Source organism: Lagopus muta, chromosome 13, assembly GCF_023343835.1.
Source record: "Lagopus muta isolate bLagMut1 chromosome 13, bLagMut1 primary, whole genome shotgun sequence".
In the NCBI taxonomy this organism is placed as follows: Eukaryota; Metazoa; Chordata; class Aves; order Galliformes; family Phasianidae; genus Lagopus; species Lagopus muta.
The window spans coordinates 14,015,498-14,043,413 of NC_064445.1; the positions used below are offsets into that span (position 1 = coordinate 14,015,498).

General features: G+C 43.1%; 1 protein-coding gene across 7 annotated transcripts; it reads right to left on the minus strand.

Annotated features, from left to right (window-relative positions):
- On the minus strand, nucleotides 1-27,132 carry LOC125699964 (phosphatidylinositol-binding clathrin assembly protein-like). 7 transcript variants are annotated; one of them, XM_048960047.1, is made up of 21 exons: nucleotides 26,760-27,132; nucleotides 20,349-20,491; nucleotides 19,189-19,264; nucleotides 18,393-18,495; nucleotides 18,116-18,209; nucleotides 17,902-18,013; nucleotides 16,755-16,861; nucleotides 16,135-16,176; nucleotides 13,761-13,846; nucleotides 12,480-12,603; nucleotides 11,545-11,681; nucleotides 11,165-11,268; nucleotides 10,075-10,221; nucleotides 9,620-9,679; nucleotides 9,411-9,521; nucleotides 7,646-7,762; nucleotides 7,481-7,511; nucleotides 6,862-6,982; nucleotides 4,930-4,986; nucleotides 4,492-4,602; nucleotides 1-3,962 (listed from the first exon to the last, which is right to left on the minus strand). In XM_048960047.1, exons 1-21 carry the CDS (start codon nucleotides 26,887-26,889, stop codon nucleotides 3,948-3,950), a joined length of 2,028 nt encoding a protein of 675 aa, XP_048816004.1. In that variant the 5' UTR covers nucleotides 26,890-27,132; the 3' UTR covers nucleotides 1-3,947. The 7 variants fall into 7 exon arrangements, with proteins under 7 accessions (XP_048816004.1, XP_048816003.1, XP_048816002.1 ...); XM_048960046.1 differs by having other exon boundaries at nucleotides 4,492-4,599; nucleotides 16,129-16,176; XM_048960045.1 differs by having other exon boundaries at nucleotides 16,129-16,176.
- Nucleotides 27,133-27,916: the final 784 nt, after the last annotated feature.

The window sequence follows — 27,916 nt, forward strand, 5'->3', positions numbered from 1 at the left end:
TCAACAGAGCCCACAGCCAACTTTGGGCTTCGGCTTCAGTTTTATTTTTTTTTCCTTAAAGAAGAAAAGAAGTTGACAGAATGCAAACCCTCAGTACTTTTCCTATAAGTTTCCCCTCCAGCTTGTGGATGGTGCTTTCCCACACCTTATATCCTTAGAAAATGAAGCAACTCACGTACAGGAACAGCTGTACAAAACATCCGAGAAAAGCCTCAACAGCCTAAATGAGAGTAGGTCCTTTTAAATAAATATCCAATAAAGGCACAAACCTGTTCTGGGGAAAAGCATCACATAGAAAACAAGACCTACTAAGTAAACAGTGGAGGAGGTGAGGAGGAAGAAGCTATTCCAGCACCTGCCGCTCCATTACTCCAAAGAGAAATTCTGGACAGACACTTGGGAAAGGATGAAGTGTGAGCGGTGTGAGGGTGCACGTTTCAGACAGACCAAAGACCTGCTGGCACAACTCTCGTAACTGCAGAGGTTACTGCCATCTCTTTAAAGACCGCCTTACTGAGCAGTTCCTTTAATGTAAATATCAACCACAAATCAGGCATCTGCTGAGTAACAGCACGCTCTTCTCTCTTCATAGCTGCCAGCAGATGTACAAATGATCACACGTACAGTTTCCATTGCTCAAAAATATAATCTTTAAAATGGAAATAAAAGACCGAGACGCAGTGCCTTTAAATGTTGCCCTTACAATACAAACTGCCCAAAACACAAGTGTTCCTTTTTATATACAAATTAAGCACCGATCCACAGCGCTTACTATTCAAATTGCAACCCACCCCCACCCCCAGTCCCTGCCACAGAAAAAAACTGATGTGGATACACCCTGTAGTCGATCTCGTAGTTGGGGGCTTTATTGTTAGTTTTTTCCTTCTCCATTAGCAATGTCTGCTTGCAGTTTTTCCCTACACTCACTGCATCTCTATGTGCACAGAACCGAGATTTCTTTAGTAAATAATTTGTCTGAATTCAAAAAAAGTCAAAAGTCTGTCACTTTGTGGAGGCAAAGTCGAACTAGACCTGAAGAGCATTACAAAATGTGGCTATTTAAAAAGAGGTTCACTTGTCGAGTCCAAGAGGCCTAACGCCATCAACCTTCCCCAGCAGCCCAGCCATCTTACTGTACACGCCATGGAAGACAGCCCTCCTGCAGCACTGCTGAGTCCCGACTGCCAGCCTCAAACCAACCGCTCAAGTACAGCGGCACAAGGCACACAGCATACTGCAAAGTCTTCCTCCTGTTCTGCCACACGTGGAGTGACATCGCGGATAACAAGCATTCAGAGCAGCATTCTGAGCAAAGGAGTTGGAAGACAAAAGGGAAAGTGACATTTATCTCCATCTCTCGTCCCAGTTTCACTCCGCAGAACTGCCCCCACCACTCGTGCCCGCCATCTCTTCTTCCCAAGGATAAAGCTGAGCTAACAGTTCTCACGTGCCCAGCATTGCAAACGAGACTAAAAGCGGAGCTTCGCAGGTCTGCAGGGGGCACTGTGCGGCCATCTCCCCTTTTCCAATAGGAAGCTGCTCTCACTTTGCTTTGCTACAAGGACACTAAAGAAACGCAGAGCAAATCACAAGGTGGAGCAGCACTACAACTGCTGGCTGGTCTCATTAGTACCTCCTTTTGCAGCAAAGTCTGTCCATTCTGGATATTCCAAATGCTCTGCAACTGTTTCAGTTTTAGACAAACATACTGTTAGCCAGATATTTATTTGCAGATAACGGAACAGATCTTTACTTCAGCAACGCCGTATCAGAGACCTCACAGCTCCTGGTGCTGGAAACTGCCTGGCTGCAGCACTCACAGCTCCATCATTTCTTACTAGAAACGCTGCGACTCTGAACTCAAGACTGTTCCATGCTGGATATATCCAAGGAAGTACCTGTCTCCTAAAAAAACAGCCTCCTCAGCACAGTGATCCCTTCTCAGTGGCATCTGTTCCTCATCACCCAGAGGGCAACTACAGGCATCGCAGAACTCATTGCCTTTAAACTGTGCCACTGTTCAGCCCAAGAGAGCTGGAGGAAAGCTCTTCTGTAATTCAAACAGGCGTGGAACTGCAGCATACCAGGTTACATCTGCCAGTAAGCTGGGCTGCTGTGTTTTCCTCTTCTGCCGTTGTTTTCATTTAATTATTTTTTAACTGTTTCACTTGACAAGTGTGTTTCTGTGTGTTTCATTTCTTCCGCGCTCCTGGGACATAATGAAGCATTCAAAAAGAAAGCTTGTCTCTGCAACGTGAAAAGCGTTGCTCTTCCAAGTTCTTCTGGAAAGGACAGACTGACAGGACTTCCAGGCCTACCTGCATTTATAGCAGGTCAGATTTCTGCAGTTCTGTTGTCAATTACACCCAGATTAACAGCACTGTACTCTCAAGGCCCACTTAGGGTATAGAAGCAGAAGACTGATGTTGTTTTGAAAACCCACCTTTCACATTTATCATTGGTAGCATTACAATTGGCAGGAGAGGTTTTCCTTGCATTCTGCTCCCTGTTCCGTTCACCCATTACTCGCCCATTTCCCTCCCCCCTTTTTGCAATATGCTATCACTTTGCATTGGACAACAAAAAAATACAAAGCAGCATTTTCATAGCCCACCTAAACTTTGGAGAAAGACTGAAATATGCAGGATGTGCCAGAAGCACAGACAACTGCCTCACCAGCAACAGCACACGTCAGGAATTATTTCACATACAAGGTATTCCTCTCAAGCCTCTATTTCTTAAGAAAGCATTTCTGTCTTGAAAATACTACAGAAGGAAAAGATTACCGCAGCATGAAAGAAAACCTTATTTACAAGTTTGCACATATTTACGTATTTAAAAATCATTCCTTTTATTCTGGTTGCAAGTAGATTCTCGTTTCAGAAAAGGAGCACAAGCACTTCACCAGAGCAAGACTATTTCTGTAAAACTGCCAGTTCTGAAACACCAGCATTATGGCAAAGCTTGCTTTCTAAAAAGTCTGTAAGCTCAAAGGGAAGGGTTTTTTAGTGGACGCCTTCTCCCATCGCCCTTTCAAATTGGAGAGCTTACCTCTTCTGTAGCTAGCAACCAGAGCTCTGAGCTGCTCTCATCTGCTGCTGCTTGGGGGATCTACGTTCACTGTAACAGGATCTACTCTCCCTTCAGCTGTGAAAGATGCCCTTTGTGGAGAAGACACTCAGTGAAAGTGCGCCTGCTGTCACCTGTTGGAGGCTGTCCGTGCTGTTGTGACACACTTGTATCCCCTACCCTACGGCAGCCCTTGCCAGAGCCAGGCTCTTTCAACTAGCCGTGATTTCAACCAGCTGTGTAACACTGGCATCCCAGTGGTGCAATCACTTATTTGACTCTCTGCGTTTCTGAATACGTAGAGATCTTGTTGATTCACAGCATTTAAAACTCACATTATAAAGGCTGTAGATTACCCTCAGCTATTCTGATGTCAGAGCTGTCTGATTTCACACAATATTGGCATTAGGATAACACAAATATTACTCTATCAGAGTATTTCTTTAAGTGTACAAAAAAGCTATTGCTCAGCTTTGAGTTGCATCTTGGTTACAACAGCCACCTCATTTACGGAGAGAATATAGAGTTAACGTTTTCCATTCATTTCTTAACACAATTCACTGAAGAACCAGGTTGCAAAGCAATCGTGTAACCCCCTCAGCTCTGAAGAGAAGAATCCAGTTTGTGCCTTCCAAGTCAACCTTCAGCCTCTGAGAACAGTTTCCTGCCAAGCAATCTTGAAATTGGTGACCAAGACCATTTCACACAGCAGTGACTGTTATAAACAAGAATCCCTAAAGCACGGCAATTCAAAACAACATTATGTCGCACAGGGGAGAAATAGTCACCCTGTTCAGGAATCCAGAAATCACAGAAAGATTTCCTTCTTTCGTTTTACCAGTATTTGGTTCTTCTCACATCTCGCAGCTTTGGCGGCTCTACATGAACTGTATCTGTAAAACAGGGATTACGTGTTAATGCTGCTTACATAGCACATGGTTACTCACAGGTTCAGAATTCTACATCCGTTCACACGCCCAGTTACCTCCAAGCTGGGTTTTGTCCTGAAGAACATTGAGACCAACGTATTTGAATGACAATTCCTTCAGCTTGAACAATCGCTCGTCCATCCCTTTTTACCTCCCCACCACACAGGCCTTCAGAGAGCTTTCCTCATTCCTCTACCCAGTAAGGCAAACCCAAGTATCCAGCTAACATCTGAGGAAGTCTACGTGCCAATGCCATTCCCCTTTTCCTAATACTGACATGGTGAAAAGCTAACCACAACATTTCTGAATTTTACTTTCCTTCCCACACTTGCATGCTTTCACCCGCTGAATTTGCTTTCTGACCAGCAAAAGCTGACAGTTCTGACTGAAGAACCCCTTGCTTTCAGATGCAAAAATACATCAAGGAACACTGGGTTGCTTTCACTCAGACTCAAGTTTCAGTGTGGCCTTTCATTTAAAAAGAACAGTTTACCTGTGTTCCAGAAACAGGTGCAAAAGGATTTGTCGGCCTTAGACCGGGCTGCGTATATATCACTGACTGGGGTGCCATCAAAGGAGCAGCTCCCATCTGAGAAGGGACCTGCTGGGAGACAAAAAGAAAGCAACAAACCCAAAAACCAGTTACACGAAAATTAAAACCGGTTCTAGAAGTGGTATCTTTTTGCATTGTAAACATAGTAGAAAATAAGCAGGGAGATGCAGACATATAGTAGAGCTTTTAATAAAAATCTTCCTGTCTAAGATTTAATACCACCTCTTGCAGGTGTGTGGTGACAAAACCATCTGCTTTCGCGTACTATTAACTTGATAAAGTTATATGCAAGTCACAGTGCTGTTTGAGGAATAACTCCTGCCACAAACCCAGCAGACACTCAGGTTTTCAGGGACAGGAGACTGTCACAGTTCTTACCATTCCATAGACAGGCACTTGAGGCGTAGTCACTTGGTATGCAACTGGAGCAGGCACCTTCAATCAAGAAAATTGCAGCATATATTAGATAAGTTCACGCCTACTAGTCAGGCATACAAAACATTTTTCAAGTAGTTACTACAACCAGCATTCACAAGAAAGTGACTTACATGTCCAGGATAATGTACTCTGTTCTGGCACAGCAAAAGGAGTAAGGACAGAAAATTGTGCAAGGAGTTGTTCAGATTGGATATTGTAACCAAGGGAGACGGATTCCAATCTAATACTGCAACTACCTATGCTCAACCCACTAATTTAAGATGGGGATGAGGAAGCTCGAGGGCAGTACACCATCAGTAGCATCCTACTTTCCCTGACAAGATCTCCAGCAAAGGTAAAACTTATTATGTTCAGCCAGATTTTAATATACTACAGCCAGGTGCTGCTCACATACCACATTTCTGACGTCAGCAACACACTGCAAAATATTTGATAAAAAAAAATGACAAGCGTCTCAAGCTGGCAGTCAGTTTTATGAGGTTATGTACGTAGACATGGTGACGTGTGCCCTTCATATTGCTCTGTCTCAGCTGGTAGTGGTAACGATCTTACTAAGGGAATGCTGGGTGTTGTTTTATGAAGGAGTATGAACACTACGCGTGAATTTGAGTTACTATGAACGCCACAGGCCAAGCTGCAATGCCTGGACCTCTCCAGTACTTGGGCACTGATTTTAAAGCTGTTCATAGCTGAGTTAGTTCTTTGCACAGGGAATGGTTGCAATTCCAAGCCAATGGGTGAGGAGATGCCTGGCACAGGGCACTCAACCATCTCAGAAAAGTATCTCATGTGACAATGCAAAACAAAACAAAAAATCAACTGAAACCCACAGTGAGCCACATCAACTGAGGTTTCATCCTTCTTTCAAAAACAGAAACACAACAGGCACTTTTAACATGAGATGATCCAGAATGTGAAGAAAGGATGAAAAGATGTGGCACATGAGACTTCTGAGATGGTAAGTACTGCAATCCTCTAACTAGAACATTTGGGTTTCATTTCAGTCCAGTGCAGTCTATTAAGCTGCTTAAATTTTCAGTGAGCATACCTGTATAAGCTGAAGGAAAAAGGCATCACAGGCAAATCTACTCCAATTGGAAGCACTAAATCAGATGGCTGTCCGAAACTCATTGTAAGTTCTGCAACTACTGCAGTTATAAGCAACTGGGAGGAACAATTTATTTCCCTCCAAGGCAGCTATATTTCAAAAGAAGTTTGCACTTGTATGAATACAGCGGAATGGAAGACACCTGGCAAGTGACTGAAAAGCATGGGAAAAGCCAGCTGCCTACAGACAGCCCTCCAAGAAGTGGAAGTCCTTCACAGAAGCAACTCCTTTAGAGTTGTTTTGTGTTGTGTGACTCTGTATTTGTGCATTGTGTTGGAAAAGTGATGACACCGCTGTTAAGCATGATTACAAGCCTGAAGTGCTGCTTGAAACAATAATTAAGTTGCCCTGCAGGGGTGCAATATCATTTCATATAATACAACTAAAACGCAGCACAAACCAGAAGTAATACTGTTTTCCTTCTACTCCTGAAACAAGTTCTTTGGATTCTTAAAAGGTGCATGTGTATGTGCTCCAGTCTCTCAATCGTACCTTGATGTTGCTGAGATCAACTCAGCTCATAAAGAACTCAAACGGTTCAAGGTCTCAAGTGCGAGGATTCCCAACCCTCCTCCAAAGTCTTTAACAGGGAGAGGGAAAGAAATACACTGCAACACACTTTCTTGAGTTTGGGAAGTGGCCCTGCGTGCAGTTTTGCCCCCCACTCTTGTCCCAGGCAGGTTTTGCTATTATTTTCCAATTGATTCATGCAGTGCAGAAACATTTCCTGGAACAAAGAGCAATTCCAGCAGTACAGCAGTTACCATATGTGGCAGCGTGGGTAAGGGAGTAGGGTTCCATGTGGTCGATGTGCTCGTTTTTGCTTGCCAGTTTGTTCCACCAGTAAGTTTTTTCTCTGCAGGCTGGGTCCACTGCATATCAGACCTGAAAGGAAACTGTGGTATTAGTTTTCAGACAGAGCCAGAGAGAACAAGAACAACGATGTCATAGAACACAGGAAAACACATCTTAAGTCAGGCAGGCATTTGAAATCTATGGGTAGTAAAAAAAACTAAAGGATTTAATTCTCTCCTTACATTTCTCTGCTGCAGCAAGTAGGAAGTCCAAGGGTTCTGTTTTGGGTTAAAAGCTCCCTACCATTTCACCATACGGTGCAATAGCTCACAAGAATTTGACTTAACCACAAAATCTTTTGTAGTGACTCAAAAACACTTCCAAGCACAGCAGCTACAAGATGAAATGAACTCAAATGTTAAGGCCAGTTGTTACGGTGACTGACTACAGACTCACTCTTCCAACACTATTCTTGGTAGCAGATTACTTTGAACTGAGACTGTTGTCATCAATGTCAGTGCTGTGAAACTGTGCTACTGCCTACTAAGGAGTCGTGTAGGAGTATCCTAAATAGACAGACACACTTACTTTTTGGATGGAGTTCCTCCAAAGCCAAGACCTGGGAGGGTGGGAAAAACATAGATATGTCAGTCCCAGGTATTTTTATTTATCTATTTATTTTACTTGTGAGAAGAAAAATCATTTGCTTGTTTGATTTTGTTACTAAAAACAAGTGAAAAGCTTCATGCTTACTTCCCACTAGATTAGCGAGAGAAGAATCAAGGTCATTTGCCAGAATTTTTCCACTTGGCTGGTTGGCTGAGGTGGCTCTTTGACTTGGTGGTGGTACTGTGGGTTGCAAAACATCATCTAGATATTTAATAGCTAAAAAAAAGAACAAAAAACCAACTCTTAACAAAGGTGACACTGAACTTAATAAATAGTCTGTCCTAAGCTAGAGAGGCAGAGAACCCTAAGCAACATTGTTTCTTACATACCGAGGCAAAACATGCTGGAAGCACTAAGGGGTAAGCAGAAGCATCATTTCACTTTCATTTCTTAAGGAATGCTGTTTGCCTACCTGGTAAAGTCTTCAGTTATGCTTCAGCAGTAACTGACAGAATTTCTAAATTAAGCAAACCCCCCTAAAAGAACCTCAAGAACAAAGTCATCCAAGACAGTTTCAAGGCATTCTTGGAACCGCCAGCAGTAATTTCATGGTACTGCTGGCATCCGGAACGTTCACAAGAGTTCCTACATGTTTACAAGGACTTCAGGAGAAAACAGCCCCAAGAGAAGAGATCAGAACTTAAGTTATTCCAAAAGCAAAGCATACCCACAACTACTCTTGCATTCTTTTAGGTGCAATGCCTCCCAGTGAAGCTCAAGGGAACTCACTGTCACACATTAATTATATTAACATCGAAGTCAGGAGCACTGAAACAGATTAATGTAAGCTTACCCATTAAGAGACATCCACGGGGCCAACGTTTGTCCCCCCAAAAAAGAAAGAGGAAACAATCAGTAGGCAGAAGGAAACAAGTCAGAGCTAAATTTAAATAACTAATTAAACTGATGGCTTGTTATCAACTTACAAATGTATTAAGTCATTAAGTTATTAACTTCCACACCATAAGAGCAATTCTACTAACAGATTTGAAGGGTAGGCCTGGGTGAACCTAATGAGGTTCAACACAGCAATGTTGAAGATTTTGCACTTGGGCCGGAGGAATTCCAGGCATTTATATAGACTGGAAGGAGCTCCTTGAGAGCAGCCCTGCAAAGAAGGACCTGGGAGTCCTGATGGATGAAAAACTGAACATGAGCCAGCAGTGTGCATTGCAGTTTGGAAAGCAAATGGGATCCTGGGCTGCATCAGAAGACGAGTGGCCAGCAGGGACAGGGAGGTGATTTTGTCCCTCCCTACTCTGCTCTTGTGAGGCCCCATCTGGAGCCCCGTGTCCAGGTCTGGAGCCCCAGAACAGGAAAGACAGAGAGCTGTTGGAAAGGGTCCAGAGGAGAGCTATAAAGATGATCAGGGGACTGGAGGACCTCACCTACAAGGACAGGCTGAGGGAGCTGGGCTTGTTCAGCCTAGAGAAAAGAAGGCTGTGGGGTGACCTAATTGCAGCCTTTCAGTACCTAAAGGGAGCCTACGAACAAGAAGGAAATCATCCTCTTTGAAAGAGTAGATAACAGCAGGACAACGGGAAATGGTTTCAAGTTGAGGGAGGGGAGATTTAGGCTGGATGTCAGGGGGAAGTTCTTTACAGAGAGAGTGGTGAGGTGCTGGAACAGCTGCCCAGAGAGGCTGTGGATGCCCCGTCCCTAAAGGTGTTCAAAGGCCAGATTGGATGGGGCCCTGGGCAAACTAGTCTAGTATTAAATGTGGAGGTTGGTGGCCCTGCCTGTGGCAGGGGGATTGGAGATTCATGATCCTTGAGGTCCCTTCCAACCTGGGCCATTCTGTAATTCTGTGTGCCTGCAGGGTGCAAACTAATTGTAAGACAGTTTTTACCACTTGCAGTCCTGTACTGCGGTGCTGTAGATTTTCCTCCAAAAACAGCATCAAAGTCAACATTGATTGCTGAAGGGGTGGCACTTGGAGGAGCTGAATGAAGAGGGAAACCTAAAAAAAAAAAAATACAGGGGAATCAGGTACACCCATGAAACAACACCACTCTTCTCAGCAAAAACAAAGTCAAAAAAATAAAGAGATCAAATTACCATCAACAGACAGAGGATGATACACAGAGGTATAGGTAGGTTTACGGCCACTGAAGTCATCTTGGCAAAAAGAAAAAACAAAGCAAAGATCAGCTTAAGAGAGAAAACGGAAGAAAGTGCTCTAAACTTTAGGTCTGCAGTTAAAATTTAAGAACTGCTGGCAAGTTCCAGCAGTGAAAGTAACTTGCCCTCCCCACTACAAAAGTAAAACCAAGTTGCAGTTTGCAAAGTCAACAAAATTTTCAGCTAAAAGACAATTTTCAATGGTCGAGGTTGGGGAAATTGAACTTGAGAAATACATGTTTAAGGAACCACATTTACTACTGGAACTAATGCACCACTTTCATGTGTTAAGAGCAGATTGGTCCCAACAACACAAAGACAGCACCACCCAGTTTACTAGTAGCATTATCTCCACTTGCAAAGAAATGAGATGCTTTGGTTTTGATTTTTACCACTAAATAGTTCCACTGTGTGTCTGGAAGACAAGCTAGCACTGATGAAAGGGGCAGTAGATTTTACAGCTTCTTCAACTGGCTTCATGTCAAAGATGTCCAGATGAGGTGGAGACTCAACACAACCATTTGAGGACGAGAAAGGACCTTGCAGATGCAGAAGTAAAGGAAAGAATACAGAGTACACAGACAGGGAAGAACGACAGGACAGATGACTGCATGTGAGATGTTCTAAACAAAGCCAAACTGTAGACCTGCCACACAGTGGCCTGTTAAGAGATAGGAACTCTGACTTTTGGATAAAATCATTCACCTCCTTCTTCATTTAGGGAAAATAATTTCATTACTGCCACAGGGAGGGGAGGGGAAAAGGACAGTTACCTACTAAGAAAAAAAAGCAGCTATTACATCTTTGGCTTCATAAATCTAGCACTTTAATATGGAACTACTAAGCATCGATTCTGCCTATTGAAATACGAACCCCTCACTTCCTTGTTTCAGTGTTTAAGGCATTTGACATCTCTCCTGACAAATCTTTAGAACAAGCAGGGCTATGAGTGCTGTGCCCAAGAAACAGTCAACTCATTTCAACAATGAATTCACAGTTGTTATTCTGGGCAGGCTGCAGGCGTGGCCTTTGCTGGGGACACAGGTTCAGTACCTACACCATAGAAAGTGTTGGTTGGCAGTTTTTATTCTTTCCCTCAGAAATTGGGCCCAAAATACAAAGACCGCTTTGTGGTTTGTCAGAGGATGATGCACAGAAGTACAGGTACGTTTATGACCACTGAAGTCATCTTGGTGGAAAAAAAAACAACCAAACAAAGATCAGAATAAGGGAGAAGATGGAAGAAAGTACTCTAAAAATTAGGTCTGCAGTTACAATTTAAAAATTTTCAGAACTTTCAGATTAGCTGCTCTGTACTCTGGCAGGCTCCAAGATATCTGGATGCAAAAAATTCTGTCTCCTAAACCCCAATTATTTCACTGTGAACTCACTTCAACTATGAACTCATTGGAGTTATTCCTATATTCTAAGGAATCACCCATCAAACCAAAGCAATCACCCAGTCAAACTAAATAAGCTTACCTCCCCAAGCACTGCCTGCTGACGTTGCTGTAGCTGCAGTACCCTGTACAGTTGGAACAAACACAGGCTGAAGATCAAAAAGATCACTGGAAAGGTTGGGCATGCTGAAAAGAAAGAAAGAGACACAATATGTATTGTATTCTTGAGTTACACACAAATTCACGCTGATATCTCAGTTGTTTCTTGTTCACCAGGAGCTAGCCACAAATAACAGCACAAAACAATATATTTTCTTTTAAAGTATTTCTTAGCAAATGATACCAAAAACCCCATCAATGCTCCAAGAAAGTAAGAAGTAACTCTCAAGAAGTACTTAAAATTGTGAGCTGCCAGACCAGCCCAGCATTCAGGCTTACTTCAGAAAACAGAATCTCTCTCACCTATTTGTTGTGGGTGCCGATACTGAAAAGAGGTCAACAGCTGCAGTGGTATTCACACTTTTTCCTGATAAGGTGCTTGGGGATGCTGATGTGGAAGTAGAATTTGATACTACAGAAATCTCTCTTAATCGCTGCTCCTGAAAGTCCAGATATACAGTTTGGAGTTCAGTGTTATTACTTTGTTCACCCTTCAGACCCTTTCAAAAAGAAATAGTTCAACTATGTTCCTTAAATTTAAAAAAAAAAAAAAAAGAAAAAAAAAAGACTCAAAGTCATCTTTTCTACAAAGTCAAGGAAACAGAAAGCTGATTTCAGGTTTGTTTTAACGTAGCCACAAAAGGCTTTACAAAGCCTCAAGTCTCTCCTTGGCATTTAGAGCAACGTATATGAGGCTCCCTTCCTTCCAAAAGATGCATTTCTCTGCTGCCAGGATCCCTTATAGCCCAAATCAAATCACCAGAAACCTAAACTGACGTGTGTCTGAACACCTACCTATGAGGTGTTACTCGTCTTTTTTATACAATTAGTTTTAGGTCACATCCCTCAGTTACAGCTGGATCGCACATCCCTTGGTTACAGCTCACTGCATTTACACACAACGTGTCAAATCACAGTTTCCTAGCACATTCCTCAAGTAAAAGAAATTCAGTCAGTTTGTAAGTTTCTCACCCAACCCAAATGCGTTTCCTACTAATCCATTTAACTTGTCCTTGACAGCAGCTACAACTTCTGTTATAACAGAAACAGCGCAGGGGAGACATCTGATAGAACTCCCAAAGGAAAAGAAAAAAAAAAAATATCACAAAATAACCAACCAAAACAACTGCATCACAATACCAGCCAAGATTTTCTGGTGAAGCAGCTCAACAGTGAGTAGCAAGGGACACTAAGATTATACGTGTATACATATACAGACATGTGCATATATAGAATACCTTAAGAGCTTGCAGTCTAGCTTGTTCCTCCTCCAACGCCTGCTGCTTCTCTTTCTCATCCATCCTGCTCAATGACATCCCAGTGTTGGCAAGCGTGGAAACAGCACAGGACAGAGCACTAGCCCTAAAAAACAGCAGGAAGTTTTTATTAACCAAAATCAGCCAGGCACAGATCTCACAGTTTAAGCATTAAGTGTTAGCTGTGCTACTCCCCTGCCACCGCAGCCTCCTCTTACCTTGCTCTTTGGTACAGAATAATAGCATTATTGAAGATGAAGACCTTCAACATCATCAAGCCCAACCACAACCCTCACCTACCCAGCCTCATCACGTGCCACACATGTGACAGGAACACACAGGATTACTCCCCAGGTTTCTGTGGTAGGAACTCTCAAGTAGTGAACACACCAGTTTTCTATTCATATTAGCATCATGTTGATTAGACTCCAGTTCTGCTCCACTGAAGTGGCAGAGGCACAGAAAGCTTGCATGGAGGGGGGGGGGGGGGGGGGGACCACAGTAGGACAGAGCAAGAAGCAACACACCAAAGTTATTCCCAATACTGCACGCTTTAGTGGAATACTGCCATGGAAAATCATCAGATACTTTTAAAAAAAAAGAAAAAGAAAAAGAAATCTGAGGCATAAGACAGCTACTCAGGAATGCACTTTACACTGATACCTTCCTTTATCAGAGTCTGCCCACATATTTAAGGGGGTTCCCCTTAGATGTATGCATATATTGGTGTACGCCCAAACCAAATCTTTTGCCCTTCAATCAAAACACGTTCATACACACCAGTACTCTCCCTCTTCTCCTGACAGAAATAATTCCTGTCAGCACAAAGTATCAAAGCTCATTTGGCAGCTCTGAGACTGAAGAACTTTCATAGGCAGGTTAAGGCATTCATGACTGAAGAACTGGCAACGAAGACAAACACCAGCCTAACAGCAGAAAGCCTTGAACTCCAAATACCATACAAGTCTTATGAGCCAGAGGATTCAAACAAAGAAAAAAGTGCAAGGAATAATACACAACGTCTCAGCTCAGTGGTTTATTACAATACAGCAAGATACTTGTCAGACAAAAGCACACATCTAAGGAGCAAGTGCAGTGGAGCTCTCAGACTCACCAGATACAACATTTATACCGTCTGGGAAGATAGAGCTGGAAGCCAATAGAATTCAAGAGGAGAACCTCAATGACTGAATCCCAAAACTTCTTAGGATGATGACAACAAATCTTAAGTAGAGGCACAGGTGCCATTCATTTGGTGCTCACCTGCTGGCAGCAGAGACTTCTTTTGTTTTCTTTCCCTCCAGAGAAGCCAAATGCTGCTCCAGTGCTTCAAGCAAGCTGCTGGGTGCCTGAAATAAGAGTATTTGTGAAGCTCTACTTTTAGACAAGAACTCCTTGTTTAGTACACAGATGAGTTTTCCCATCAACTAAGAACCAATATGACCACTTCAGTGACAGCACCTTGATGTCATTCATCCTGCATAACTGTGTTCTACCTACCCAGCTGTGGTTCTTGGCTCCCATCAGGAACACTTAACAACAGGGAGTGAAGTTCGATTACAAAAAAGCAATCAAATTCAGCCTTATCCCAACAATACAGTCTCAGGCAGAAGCATCTATTCAGCACAAGATGATACAATAACCCAACCCAATTTCACCCAAATCCTTGGCATACAAAACATAAGAAACCAGAGTGAAAGATCACTTCAAATTAAGCTGCAGAAACTCTCCCCTCCATTCCTCCCCCCCAGAACAGCGTCACCTAGGAGAAGACTGCAAACACTCAATGCTCTTCTTTGATTTAAAAAATTCTAAAAGCAGACTTAACTCCATTTAAATCCAGCAGAAAGCCAGGCATTAGAATGTCACACTGAACACATGGTGAAAGCTTAGGAAATGCAAACATAACGTAAGGAACTCCCAAAGATGTCTGAGAACACAGCAACGACGTGCTAAAACCTACCTGCATGGAAAAATACATTCTATACCTTTTCTGCTTTGTTTTGTTTTTTGAACTCTCTAACTCATCCCTCTCCTCAACCATAAAATCTGCACAGTAACAAAACAGTACCTTTCTACACACTTGCTCATTGTTGCAGATATTCAACACAGGTTTGGTTTTGTTTTTGAATTTATTTGAGCAAACAGAACTTAGTGTTATGGCAGAAAAGATGCTGGAGCTAAAACAGGTATTATGACCTGAATAAGTCTGCTTTTCCTGACTCAGACTCACTTCCCCTAACCAAAGCCATGTCAGACTGACATCCAAACAGAAGTAAGAGACTGAGTTGCATTTATAAAGAATACAGTCCCAGCTACAAACAGAAAGGAAGCAACAACATAATGAAACAGGACATCTACTAAGGACAGTGATTTTCTCTTTACATAAATTGGCAGAAATGGAATCAGAATCAAGGAAGGAAACAAAAAGTTACACAGCAGCAGTAGTAAAAATTTCTCAAGAGAAATTCATTGCTCTCAGGAACAGCTTAGACACCAAAATATGGACATCCACACAAGAAATCTAAGTATTTAGAACAAACAGGTAAATGAGTGACCAGACTATGAACAAAAGGCTATCATTAGAAGCTGTCATCCATCATCCTGTCTGAACTCGCTGGTGCTGCAAACACAGCAAAAACTGATGTTTTTTTTTTTTTTCAAAGTCCAAAACTAAGAAATGTCAGGGAATTGTTTTGAGTTGGCACAAGGCTGATGTAGAATTACTCAACCCAATTAAATGTCATGAAATTTAGTACGGAGTGGAATTGGACTGATTCACTGACGATGGCACTGAAGTTGCCAAAATACACAAGATGCTGATACCCACCACCACATTTCAGAGAGCTGCCTAAGAATTGTGCTTGCAATAAAATAACTGAGCTATTAAGAAAAAAAAAAAAAGTGTTCCAGCTGCAACTGTGAAAAGTTGTGCTCATAAAAATTTTAGAAATAAAGAGCAAAATTAAATTTCCTGTCCTCAGTAAATCAGAAAAAAGCCCCATGATTTGAAGACTTCTGTAACTCCTTGGTTAATGTGCAAGTGAGCGCAACCCAGCACGCAAGCCCCTGTCATCTCTGAAGTATCACCTCACACTTCAGTGTGTTCTCATTAAGGAACACAGGCCAGCTGCACATACTGTACTCATCAGAGGTAAGCTGCTAAGATCAAACATCACAAAACATCACACTGCTGTGTTCATTCATTTCTTGCCCTCACTCTGCTGGCTACCGTCACATTTTTTTTTTTTCCTACTGCAAAGGGCGTCAAGTTCTTTGCAAGGGAAACATGAGTTGCTAGGAGCAAGTATGAGAGATGTGTACATGTGGCAAGATGCCTGTGCCTTATAAGCCAATTAATCCTTTGTCATGAGACAAAAAGCAGAACTTCCCAAAAAAAAAAACAAAAAAAAAAACCAAAACAAGAAACACCTTTTTCACTTCAAACAATCCAAAAATACAAGCTGCAAAGTTAAGCACCAAGGACACACGATCCAAGGGAAAAGTGCACACCTGCATTTCCTGTATAGGTGTATGGAATAGAATACATCCAAGATGATTGTTATGGTACATACCAGTCATAAGAAATGTGGAGGACAAAATAATTGAATGATATCAGCACGATACGTACACTGACCTGAGTAAGATCTGGAATGTCCCCCTGATCGATTCCAACTTGCTGGGTTTACAAAAGAGGAAAAAAATAAAGTATGTTATGCTTTACACAGTGGCAATGAAATAAAAACTGAGGTCTGAATGTTTTATAGAAGCTAACAGACTAAAATGGGCATTAATCACCTTCTGAATTAGTATGAGTTCAGTGAAAAACACGTCTCAGAAATCTGAAGCACGTTGCTTTGCATCTAAAAGCAAAGCCAAGCCTTTATCCAGCCATTTTTTCCATACAGAAAATCTACTTGGGAGCACTAGAAATATCTGCATTGTTTACTGGAACTACTTCTCCACTTTGAGCAGTTACAGCAAAGAACAGCAGTGTAAATACACTAACAGTTCATTCTGGACCATTCATCAAATTTATAACAGCACTTCAGAAAGCTGTTACTACATTGTTTGGCTAATGAAAAAGATGCCTGACAATCTCACTTCACATTACTCAGAGTAACTGCAGTTTAAAATGCACTATCTGGGGAATTGCTCTCTGTACAGCAAAGGTGACGTTACAAAATTATGAATACAGACTGCTGTTGTAGTACAGTAGCTTGGAATTCATCTTTTCATAGGCATCAAATTATTTACCTCTGCTACTTTGAGGAATTCTGACAATTTAGTCATTCTGGATAGGAATTTCTTGTACATATCCAAGCCTTCTTTACACTGGTTCTTCTTCATATCAAAATATTTTTCTGAGGATGCAAATAAAAACACTTTTGTAAGTTAACACCACCCCAGCAAAACTGGTACCATTATATATTGCCATATTATTATATTACTGACACGAGCTTCAGGGATGGAGTAGACAGTGGTAACTCAAAGCTATTCAAGTTTCCACGCTGACATGAATACTTGTCACTGCTATAATAAAGCACTCAGCAGAGAGAGGAGCCATCTGCAAGATTCAGCATCTCAGAATATAACACAAAGCTTGACAAACATGGATGCAAACACATGCAATTATTGAATTAGACAGTTCAGGTAATATTCTAAGGAAATCACCTTACTAGCTGAAAACGATATTCTTGTCTACATATTCTTCTACATATTTAGACCCAATATTAATATGTTTTGTTGTTTTTAAGTCAGCCTAACATCCAAAACACATCAAAATGACCACTAAAGTGATTCATGCACTGAACTGATCTGCGAAAATAAAAAGACCCAGCAACCACAGCCTTCACTTGTTCTTATTTTGCTCCATATAGGTGCAGATATCTCAATGAGGAAAAAAAAAAATAGCAGAATAACAAAACAAACTGATCAGGTAATGTTTCACTCAGAAATTTGTTTGAACAGTCATTATTAGGCTTTCCCAACTGCTTGTCACTCTTAAGCAAAAAAAACCACATGCCACACATGAAGCTTGTGTAGACTCAAATACCAGCTAGAAGCAAATAGGCAAGCTATAAAGAAGGTGTGGGAAATCTTAAGTCAGTTGTGCTGCATGGGCACATTCAAGAACGTTCAACACTCCAGGCCTGCTAACTGTAACAGGCCAACAGTGCCTTTGATTTTTCCCTCACAGTCAGCCTCTGACTTCCATCTATGTTTCAGGTCGTAATCTTCAGGTAAAAGCATGTATTTAAGCATGTGCCAGTTGTGGTTAACACACTTTCTGCTGTTAACAACTACACTAAACAACTTACTAGCTATTATAGTCAGAAGTTGTCCTTTATTTTGCTCAACAACTTGCGTGAAAGAACGAAAGCTAAAAAGAATTGTCACATACCTAAAAGATTAATAATCCCCTCATTGTATGCTGCAAAAAGTCTAATGGAATCTTTGAAGAGGAGCATAAAGGCAGCATTAATGACACCATTTGTTAGTTCATTTGGATTTGCCTGTGTAGAAAGCAACAAGAAAGTAAATCAGTACTTAATAAAATAATACAACTTACTTCAAAATGAGAGACTGTTACTTGAAACTGAGCCTAGAGTACTTACATCAAAATCAAGGAGTGCATCATGCTGGTTCTGTATGATTGGAAGAGTTTTTAGGAGCTTTTCAGCATTCATGGTTCTCATTACTCCATCTATCCTACAGGTTAAAAGACATGTTTACAGGTCACCAAGAAACCTCAGCAATATTATGCTGTTTCCACACTATTAGATTACTTCAAAGGGTCAAAAGGAATACCACCACGATAAGCTCAAGAATAACCAGTATTCCCCCCCCCCCCCACACACACACAGAGGCTAAACAAGCAGTAAAATCTCTTACCCTCTTTTCATTTTGGTGAAGTCAACTGCTACAAGTCTGTATGAAAGTGCTTTTTCATTCAAGTATCTGCTATACCGCCTAATGAAGGTAGACATATCATAGCCTAAAAGTTAAGTGTTTGCAGGTTAGATATTTGGATGCAGTTTCCTCCAAGTTCTTTTCAAGAATACTCTCCTACATTTCACATCCACTTGCTGGAGAGCAGCGCTTCACAGACTTATTCCAGGGTTTTGAGATTCACTATTTTCCTCTTTGACATGTAGAGTTACAGCTTCTTCCCTGCTTGCTAAGGTTAGGAATGCATTCCTTGCAATTATGACAATAAGTGCCTACAACACAAAGAAGTAGGCAAAAACCAAGCAGCTCTCATTACAACATTCTAATCTGAAATCGGATTGAAAACATACTCCTAGTAGAGCACTGAGGCCTCTGGTAATTTATCTCACCAGCCATGCAGCACATTCCACGCACCTTAACAGTTCACGTTTACTTCTCAGATACTGAAGTGCAATCAAAGTTCAAAAGAGACCAGTGTGCTGATATTCATCAGGTCTACTCTACATAGTACAAGTTTATTTCAAACTTGCAGCTCTGTAAGGATGATACACACATTACAGGCAAACTTCAGTACTCAGTTAACTCAATTCCACCTTCTTGGGATACACGCTTGGTCAGATATTCTTTGGTGCTTCACACAGTACAAATCATAATACTCTCACCTCAATGTCACTTGTCCCCCAGAGTACGCCAACACAGGTACCAATCACAGAGCAAAAAAGCAATCAAGGATCCTTACCCTGCATGGCACTTTTGTCCAGGTAGTTGTTTAAATTGAACAATGTGTTTCGAGATGCAAGATACTGGATAAAGCGCTGTTGGTGGAAAAAAAAAGTGGAGTCAAATTTTTGTTGCAACAGTCAAAACGTTCAGGCAGAAAACTACAATTCATAATTGATTCTTGTAACCTCCAACAACAGATACTAGATCAAGAGTCAGAAAACCTTGAAACTACTGATCAGCAACATTTCTAACATACAAAATAGCAGATCTGGTAAAAGCATGACTTAGAAGAAAAAGACATGGCTGCCCAGGCAGCAGGGGAGCGGGCTGCGTTAACGTCATAGGTTTACAACAGCCAAGCTAGAAAATGCAAAGTGAGAGCTCCACCTAAGTTATGAGTTCCCACACTTCTACTCCCGTTGTACAAGTCAGAGACAGGTTTCTTCCCTTAAGTAACAACATAATTTATAATAATGCTATAGAACTGTGGTAAAGAGCAGCACTCAGTTGGTATAATTCAGATTTACAACATACTGGTCAGAATAAAGAACATTTAAGTTCTGAAAAACAATAGCTAGCTCAGCAAATAATAGAAGAGTAAGAAACAAAATATTTAGACAGCAAGGCGTTTTAAACGTTTTTCTTTCAAGTTGCCCATACACAACTCCAACAACTGCAGCTTCTGTGCTTTTTAGCTTCCTGACCCGTGTTTGAGTCCATGAACGACTACAATCATCGGGGACTTAGGACTTCTGGGGCTAGTGACACCTCTGATCTGAACCCCAGATGCATCTATTCAAAGGTAAGGAACAGTTTCAGTACACACATAAAAATACAGCTCTTCTCTGCTGTAAAATATTACATGAAAAAAAAAAAATAGATACCAATTGCTAACCCAGGACTCTATGCTTCAGTTTTTCTTATAGTTCAACATTGGATCTTATTGTTTCTTTTTTTTTCCTTCACATTTCAGCATGCAGGTAACAACTGCATTAGGAGAAGGGAGCAAAATACACACAGTGATTTACAGCATTCAGTTTAGCTTTGTAGTTGCAATAAGTAGTGCCTTCCAAGCAGTGAATTTCACTTCAGATTATCCCCTAATTTCAACCTACTACCTGTTGAAATATAAAAACCACCATTAAAGAGGCCTTTACAGAACTAATTACATCTTACCTCATTTCCATACATCATGAGGTGGTGTGTTGTAATTAGAGCTTTGAACACTACAACCCAGCTACTGTTTGCAGTTCTCTCAAAGAGCGTGTCTGCCAGCTGTGGAATATTCACATTCATTTCATTTGTGCACTGTATGAGATCTACATTTAAGAAGGAAATAAAACACAACACAGCATTGCAATGAGTTATGCACTCCAAGATCACCAGGTTTTGTAGTTTTACACAGAGAATTCATACTGTAAGTTTTATCTTCAGTTCTTCCTATAAGAAATGAACTATTTCACATCTCCAGCTCAAACTCGCTCCATTTTGGCAAAAGACATGAATGTGAATTTAAAAGCATTTTGACTGTTTTAAGGAGTCCCAATATCACAAAAAAACCTTGCTCCTGCAGATACTCTGTGCCCAAATTGCCATTCAAAAGCCAGTGCAGACACAGAAGTCATTCCATCCAAACAAAACTGAGAAGCTGAGAAGAGTGGGAAAGCAGAGACACCTCCTGAGATCAAGCAGCAAGCATTTGAGAACTTTGATCTTCACCTGAGAACTGACTCACCTGGCAGCCAGATGCTGCAAACCTGAACTAAGCCTCTTTTCTGTGAGATTTCAGAGGAAGAATCGGCCCACACCCATCTTTCCATACAGTTAAATTGACCCAATCACCAACGTGCTGAGCATATTGTGGGGGATCACAGCAGGTCTCAAGCAGTTTGTGTCAAAGACTGATCATAAACTCAATAGTTAAACGTTTACTAGGAAGAACAGAGCTTCAGATCTCCGCCTGAGTACCGGAACAAAACCAGAGCACGCTCCAGCAGACACCTGGGGAGAAAGGTACTGCTGAGAAGGAAGCAAGAATGTTCTAACCCCCCTCAGGACATACACATTTCATTTAATTCCCTGTGAGCTAGCTTGGTCTCAGGTGTGATCAAAGCACAGCTCAAGGACTGGGCAAGGCCAGTACTACAAACACCTCATTTGAAAACCTCCTCTGCAGCCTCTTACTGAAGGCAAGTCCCTGAGCAGGCTGCTGGCTGTGGATCAGCATTACTGCTCATGTGGTCCTTCTGTGCAAGTGCTTGAAGGCCAGCACCCAGGTACTAACAGTGAGGTGTCAACACAGCCAGCTTCTGATGTCCATCTTCAGCTATTTAAACGTTTCTACCTATTCATATGCACAGAATATATTAAAGATGTACCCTGACTACAAATCTGTTTAAGGATCACCAACGTTCACTTTGAGTCAATTAATAACAAGATAACTTGGAAAGTAAAGAATTTTAGAGAGCCTTCTGCTTCAGTAAGATACAGAAAACATTAACTGCTTACTGATTCCACTTTGATGTCAGAAGTTTTAAAGTAGGTAGAAAACATTCAAGTCGGGTGAAAGTTTTCATCCCACCTATAAGCGACACACAAACACTGAAATAACTATACAAAAAGAAGAGCTCTAAGAAGTTTGAAACAAGCTTCACATCAAAACCTTATTGTTAAGTATTAAAAGATGCCCCTGTCCAATTCTCAAACAGCAAGTCATTCGGTAGACACCTCTCCAACTTCTGGCTGTGTCATCCTCAGACACCGTGTCAAATTTAAAAACATTTTTAGGATTTTGGTAAGCTCAAACAATCTACAGTTACTGCTCCACGTAACAAAACAAGTTCCCATTCCAAGATTTATACATAGGAAGAAAGTCAGTTTTAACTCCAAAGCTTCATCTCTTGAACAACCTTGTTATAACATTTCTACGTAATTATCTCAAAGCACGTTGAGGTAAGTAAGTCTTCTTGAATCCATGCTGTTTATAAGCAAGTATTATTAAGACTGTTGCTTGCTTTATCACAGCATGTTTTATATAACTGTAGGGTCTGCGACTAGCAGAGAAGCGCTGCAGAAGTCTTACGAGTTGTAGGCTGAGAATAGGAATTACAAAAAAACCAACGAACACAGACTGTGCTGAGCAGTGTCTGTAACATTACCAACAGGTACCAATTAAGGAAGTTCCATTAAACGTTGAGGTCCATGACCACATAGAGAGCCTAATGAAAACAGCATTCCTGCACAAAGCTCTCCTTCACAAAACAAGTCAATTTTACTATTCAGTATCTCCACTGAAGAGACTGCTTATCAAATAACAAGCAGGACTTGAAGGAAAGATGTAGGTTAAAAAACAACTTTTGATCTCCAAGACAGAAACAGCAGACAGACAGATCGTATCATTCATATTTTACTGGAGAGATTTTGGTTTCACACAGATTTCGGCCCCACCTGCAAGTCTTGTCTTCCTTCAGACAAAGTCTACCAGCAGATGTTCCAGTAAAGCCTTCTATGAACACCTGGGAGATTTCTTGCATACTTCAGATCGACAGCAAACACATGCTTAGAGGTGTTACTCTATCAAGATGTGACAGAATTCTACTGTTAGCAACTATACCAAATGCTCTAACTGATCAACTCTCCTTAAACCATTCATTTAAAAAAAATAAAAATGGGGAAAAAAACAGGGCTTATTCCATTGTAACGGTTTATGGTGATAAAAAGCCAGCCTGGTGTCAACCTTCAGAAGGGAGCCAATGCCCTCTGCTTCCTGAGAAGGCTAGAAGCACTTTTCTGTCAAGTGACAACACAGCAAACGTTGAAAAAGCCCATGTGTATTTGGGAAGCTCGTGCCACTGGATTCCACACTACTTCACATGATGGAGAAATACAGGTCCAGTATTCTGTGCAAGAGCTAGTGAGGTTTTCCAGGATGACCAACTTGCTTCTTGAAGATGTGAGCCCAACCACTTCAGGAATTCTGCATATGAAGTGCTACTCATAGCCTGATCCAAGCTGTGCTTGAGGTTATGGGATCTGAGCAAGAATTGAACAGAGTTCAGAAGTATGTTAACACAAAAAAAATTAAAGTCACCTGGCTTTAAAGCAGAAGAGGATTTCTGTAGAGGATTTCAAGCAGCCTGAAAGAGCTGTGGAAATCTTACTGCCTAGCAGAGTACAAAGGCCATCTCCCCCGCAGCCCATCTGAAATACTGGCACATCATCTCCAAAGCCACACAGGTCTCCAGAACAGCATGCATGGATATGCCATCAGCCCTTCAGAAACTCCTCAGTCTGGCATTGACAAAAACCTGGTATTTTTCAACTTCCAAGCAAGGAAGTCATCATTTCCTTAGTTCAGGAATACTCCTTTCAAGACAACTCTCAATACAGAAGTTGAGACAACAACAACTGCTCAATATCCCCCTAATTTTTCCCTTCTGTCACAGGACAGAAGCCGCTCTATGAATAGCGGAGAGAAGATTAGAGACCAATTTTCTTAACCCTGGAGTCTTAAAAAATAAATAAATAAAATGCATTTACTTTTTGGAAGTTGCTTGTAAAACAAAACAAAATAAACCCTTCGGCAGAGTTTCTCAATGCAGCCCGTAAGGTTTTGTTTTAAAAAGCCTTAAGCAATTGCCACATTAAATGTGCACAGAGAGAAAGATACCAACATCAGCTGTGTTCTGGGCCTTTTTTCTTCAGGTCAAACTGAAATTCGGGGACTAGATGACCCTTAAAGGTCCTTTCTAACTCAAGTGATTCTATGATTAAAGACAGACACCCTCCTGCCTGGGGGAGCATTTGAGATCGTTTCTTCATGTTCTATCACAACACACATATCTCTGACCAGCAGCTGCCAGCAGTAAGGCTGGCAGACAGAAAACACCCCAGAACTGCGACAGTCAGCACGTGACATGATGGGCAAAACATGAATGGCTCAGTGCTGAGCTTTCACCTGAAGTGAACAGGTGAACAGCCTAGTTTTGTTACATAACACAGTTTTGAAGTAACTGAATTACCACTTCTAAGAATATTTCTAAGCCTGCATGCATACAGTAGTTATAAGTTTATATGAACATCAACTGCTTCCCCCCCCATGTGTCAGTTAAGTGGGCTGTGTACAAGTTATAAGGAGAGAAATAACTCCAGTTTTACTCAGTGCTCAGTTGAACGTTTAATGCAGCACTTCTTCAGTGGTCTGTTTTCTAAACTTTGGGCTACACCCAAGTGCATCGCAGCTCACAGCTCGGCTACAACTTTTTCTTTTTTGAAGTAGCCTTCCCATAGTTACCCAGGAAGAGATGTCACCAAAGCAGCAGCTCCCCCCACTCCACTGCAATACTAACCTTAGAAGACTGTGTGGCACAGCAAGAGAACCAACATACCAGGGAAGGGGAGACAAGACTCTCAAGCACTCCACTGAGGAAAATGAAGAAACATCACATAATGTTTTATTTTATCCTAAAATATTACAGAATACTACAGAAATAGATCTGCTGACTTATTTAGGACACTGTGACCTACTTTAAGAGAAAAAAAAAACCACACATATGAAATATTCCCATTGACACTGCTTAGGTTTCTTCTCCTCTTCAAGAAGAATGCAACTTTACTACCCAGCAACAAGCAGTCAGATAGAACTCAAGCCTCCCAATAATCCCAGTCGACACGCCGTGTGCAGAACGCCTTCCCACTCATACCATGCTGTAACGTTCAAGCTCTCTTTGCCAAGGGAATTGGGCAACAAGGGGAATTTTAAGAATTAATCTGAATGGAATCTGGAGACAGGTACTGCTCCAGATCCTCGACACAACTGTCAACTCTCAAAACATGTTTTTTAAGCAGCAACTACAGTAACATCAGATGGAGCAGCGTTTTTAATGACACACACATAGGGACACTAAGGTACAAGCACCAGTGCTTTGCATTAAATCCAGGCTATGTTTTATTTCAAGTTTTACTTAACTTGGGAAGTACTTGCACTGTGGCTTTGAAACTATATTGTGTGACAGATTACAACATTTGAACTTGTATTAAAGGCAGACAGATGAGATACAACTAAGTTTTGCTTACAGATGGACAAGAAAAATTATCAGGAAATGCCACGCAAAGTCTTGTGGATGTTAGAAATGAAGCAACCCCGTGTGCTCAGTGAAGGTGGGAGAATAGCATTTATTTTATTTTTTAACTCCTTTTGCAGAGGTACTTCTGGTACCACATTTCTCATCTTTTTTGTTCACCTCTTAGAGCCCCTCCATTTCAAGATATACTGTTAGCACAACAAGCTTTTTCTTAATTTCAGACAAAAATGATAGAAAACAAGTTACATCAAAACACAGAACTTGTGGCACAGGAGGACCTTCAGGAGACTGACAGCTCTGAACAGGCTTGTATCAAGAGACATTCAGAAGAATGTCACAGCACAAGTTTATGCTGTTCTCATGTTACACAGTTCTTCCACCTGTCCATTTGCTTATTCTGTGAGGGTAACTTCCAGTGAATGACATGATTTTCAACCAATGAATTCCATCTTTTAAGCTTCAGAAACTTTTAAACTATTGAGCAACCACTTCCTGGCTTCCTGCCATGATGCCATTTCTGACCTTAAGGGTTACCTTGCAAAACTGTTCTACCTCAGGCAGAAAACCAGATGAAGTGATGTTCCTATTCATTACACCGCTCATTATTCAGCTTTGAGGCTTTCAATTTCAGCCTGGTAGCTGCAGTATTTACCTCCACAGCCGGCTTCCGCACATCCAGATCAATAAGAAATACATTTGCACCGGCTGTAACTATGTGACCCACATCCAGAGCTCTCAAACAAAAAGTCTGTTTCAACAGACGCACACCACAGCAGAGCCAAACCACCCCCAAACTCCAACAGCCCGAACAGCGCTCTCCTTAGCACCATCACCCGACAGTCCAACCTGCACCCGTGCCTCGGAGGTGAGCCGTGCCCAGCTCCACGTCCCCTCCCCGGTGTGAGCGCACAAGGTGCGCACAGCTCACCGCGCTTCACGCAGCCGCTGCACGCTACGAAGTCGGAAGCGTTCAGCGCAGGTTGGAGCAGTTAAAGACCAACTAAAATCGAAACAAAGCAACAACTCCGATCATTCTGTAGATACCGGAGGCAGCTTCCTGCACTTCGTGGCGCCCGAGTTGTTTTAGCACTCAATTTACGCGTAAAAGCAGCAGCAGAGCAGTCTCGTTTTGGAGAGACGCGTTGGATCCACCTTCTCCCAACCCCTCACTTCACTCCAAGCCTTTTAGCAAAGCCCAAGGAACACCACGACACGCCACTACGAACGGCCGCATCCCCCCGGATGCGCAGAGAAGAAAACCGAGACCCGAAGCTCCCGGCAGCGATGCCGCACGCCAGCCCCCCGCTCCGCACGGCGGTGCCTACAGGCGCTGCTCCGGCGGGCACGGCGCTCCCGGTTCGCCCGTTTCCGCGGGCGGTACAAAGCTCGCTCGTTCCACGTGGAAGCCGCTCCGGCAGCGCAGCGCAGCGCAGCCCGGCCCGGCAGCTCGCCCGGCGCCCCTCGGAGCCCCGCCCGCCCCAGGCCTCGGGAGGGCCGTACTCACAGTCCAGGTGCTTCTTCTTGGGGCCCATCACCTCGTGGGTCGTGGCCTTGCAGACGGCTTTGGCCACGGCCGAGCCGGTGACGCTGTGCTGCGCCGCCGTGATGCGGTCGGTGATCGACTGCCCCGACATCGCGGCGAGGCCGGGCGGCGGGAGCGGCTCCCCGGGGAAGGGCGGCGGGGAGGAGTCCTCAGAGCGCCGCAGCCGAGGGCAGGACGGGAGCGGGGGCGGTCCGCGGTGAGGCCGTCCGTCCGTCGCTGCAGACCGCGTCCCGGAGGAAAGCGGCCGGCTCCGCCGTGCCTCCCGCCGCGGGCTGCGCCGAGGCTTTCCCTTTCACATTTCCACTCCCAGACAAAATGGCGGCGGCGGCGGCATCAGGTGACCGCGCGCCCGCCCCGCCCCGCTTGGGCGAAGCTCCGGGCCGTGCGGGGCTGCGCCCGCGGGGTGTGAGGCGAGCCGGGCCGGCGCCGCGGGAAGCGGCTGCGGAGCGAGCCGGGGCTGAGCCGGCAGCGAGGCGATCGCGGCGGACATGTGCCGCCCCGCGGTGTCACAACGCTTTTTTCCGCGGCTTCTCGTGAGGCGGGTTCTCCCCTCGGGGTGAGGAGCGCCGGTTCGCTGTGCTGTGCTCCGTTCGTCGTTCAGCTGAGAGCAAACGAGCGCTGCGCAGCTCGTGCCGAGCGTGGCAGCGGTTTCCGCCACAGGGCCGCCGTGTCAGCTGGACCAGGGCTCCGACCACGCATCCTCCGGTGGCCGCACCTTGCCGGCGGGCTGGGACACCGGGCCTGCTCCTCAGGCTCTGTCCCTCAGCAGCAGCTCCATCCGTGCTGCTGTCCCTGCTGCCCTCCCACCTCCTCGTTACCTTCCAGCTAAGCACCTTGTCGGTGGGCTGCAATAGGACGGCAGTTTGAGCAGCGTCACACAGCCGAGCAGAGCTGCCCCGTGCCAGGGGCTCAGCCGTCCTGCTGCTGGGACTGGGCTCGCTCACACGAGGCATCGCAGCTTCATTTTCAAAACACTCCTCAAGAAGCTGTCTTGTCTCCTTGCCCTCAGAAATGACGGCAGTCCCTGAAGTAAGAGGAGTGAGAGAAAAGGACTTCTGCAGTAGCTCTGATAGGACTTGCTCCTTTGTCTGTGCGCACACTTTGTGAATGAGTGTGGG

Bases quoted from the DNA above. Each gene is read 5' to 3' on its own strand.
- LOC125699964 (XM_048960045.1), bottom strand. From the start codon at position 26,889: ATGTCGGGGCAGTCGATCACCGACCGCATCACGGCGGCGCAGCACAGC. The intron at 19,265-20,348 runs GTAAGATGTAAT...TTCCACCAACAG, and splicing joins TCATGATGTATGGAAATGAG to CGCTTTATCCAGTATCTTGC. The intron at 12,604-13,760 runs GTGAGCACCAAA...GCTGTTTTTTAG, and splicing joins GAAGTCTCTGCTGCCAGCAG to GGCTAGTGCTCTGTCCTGTG.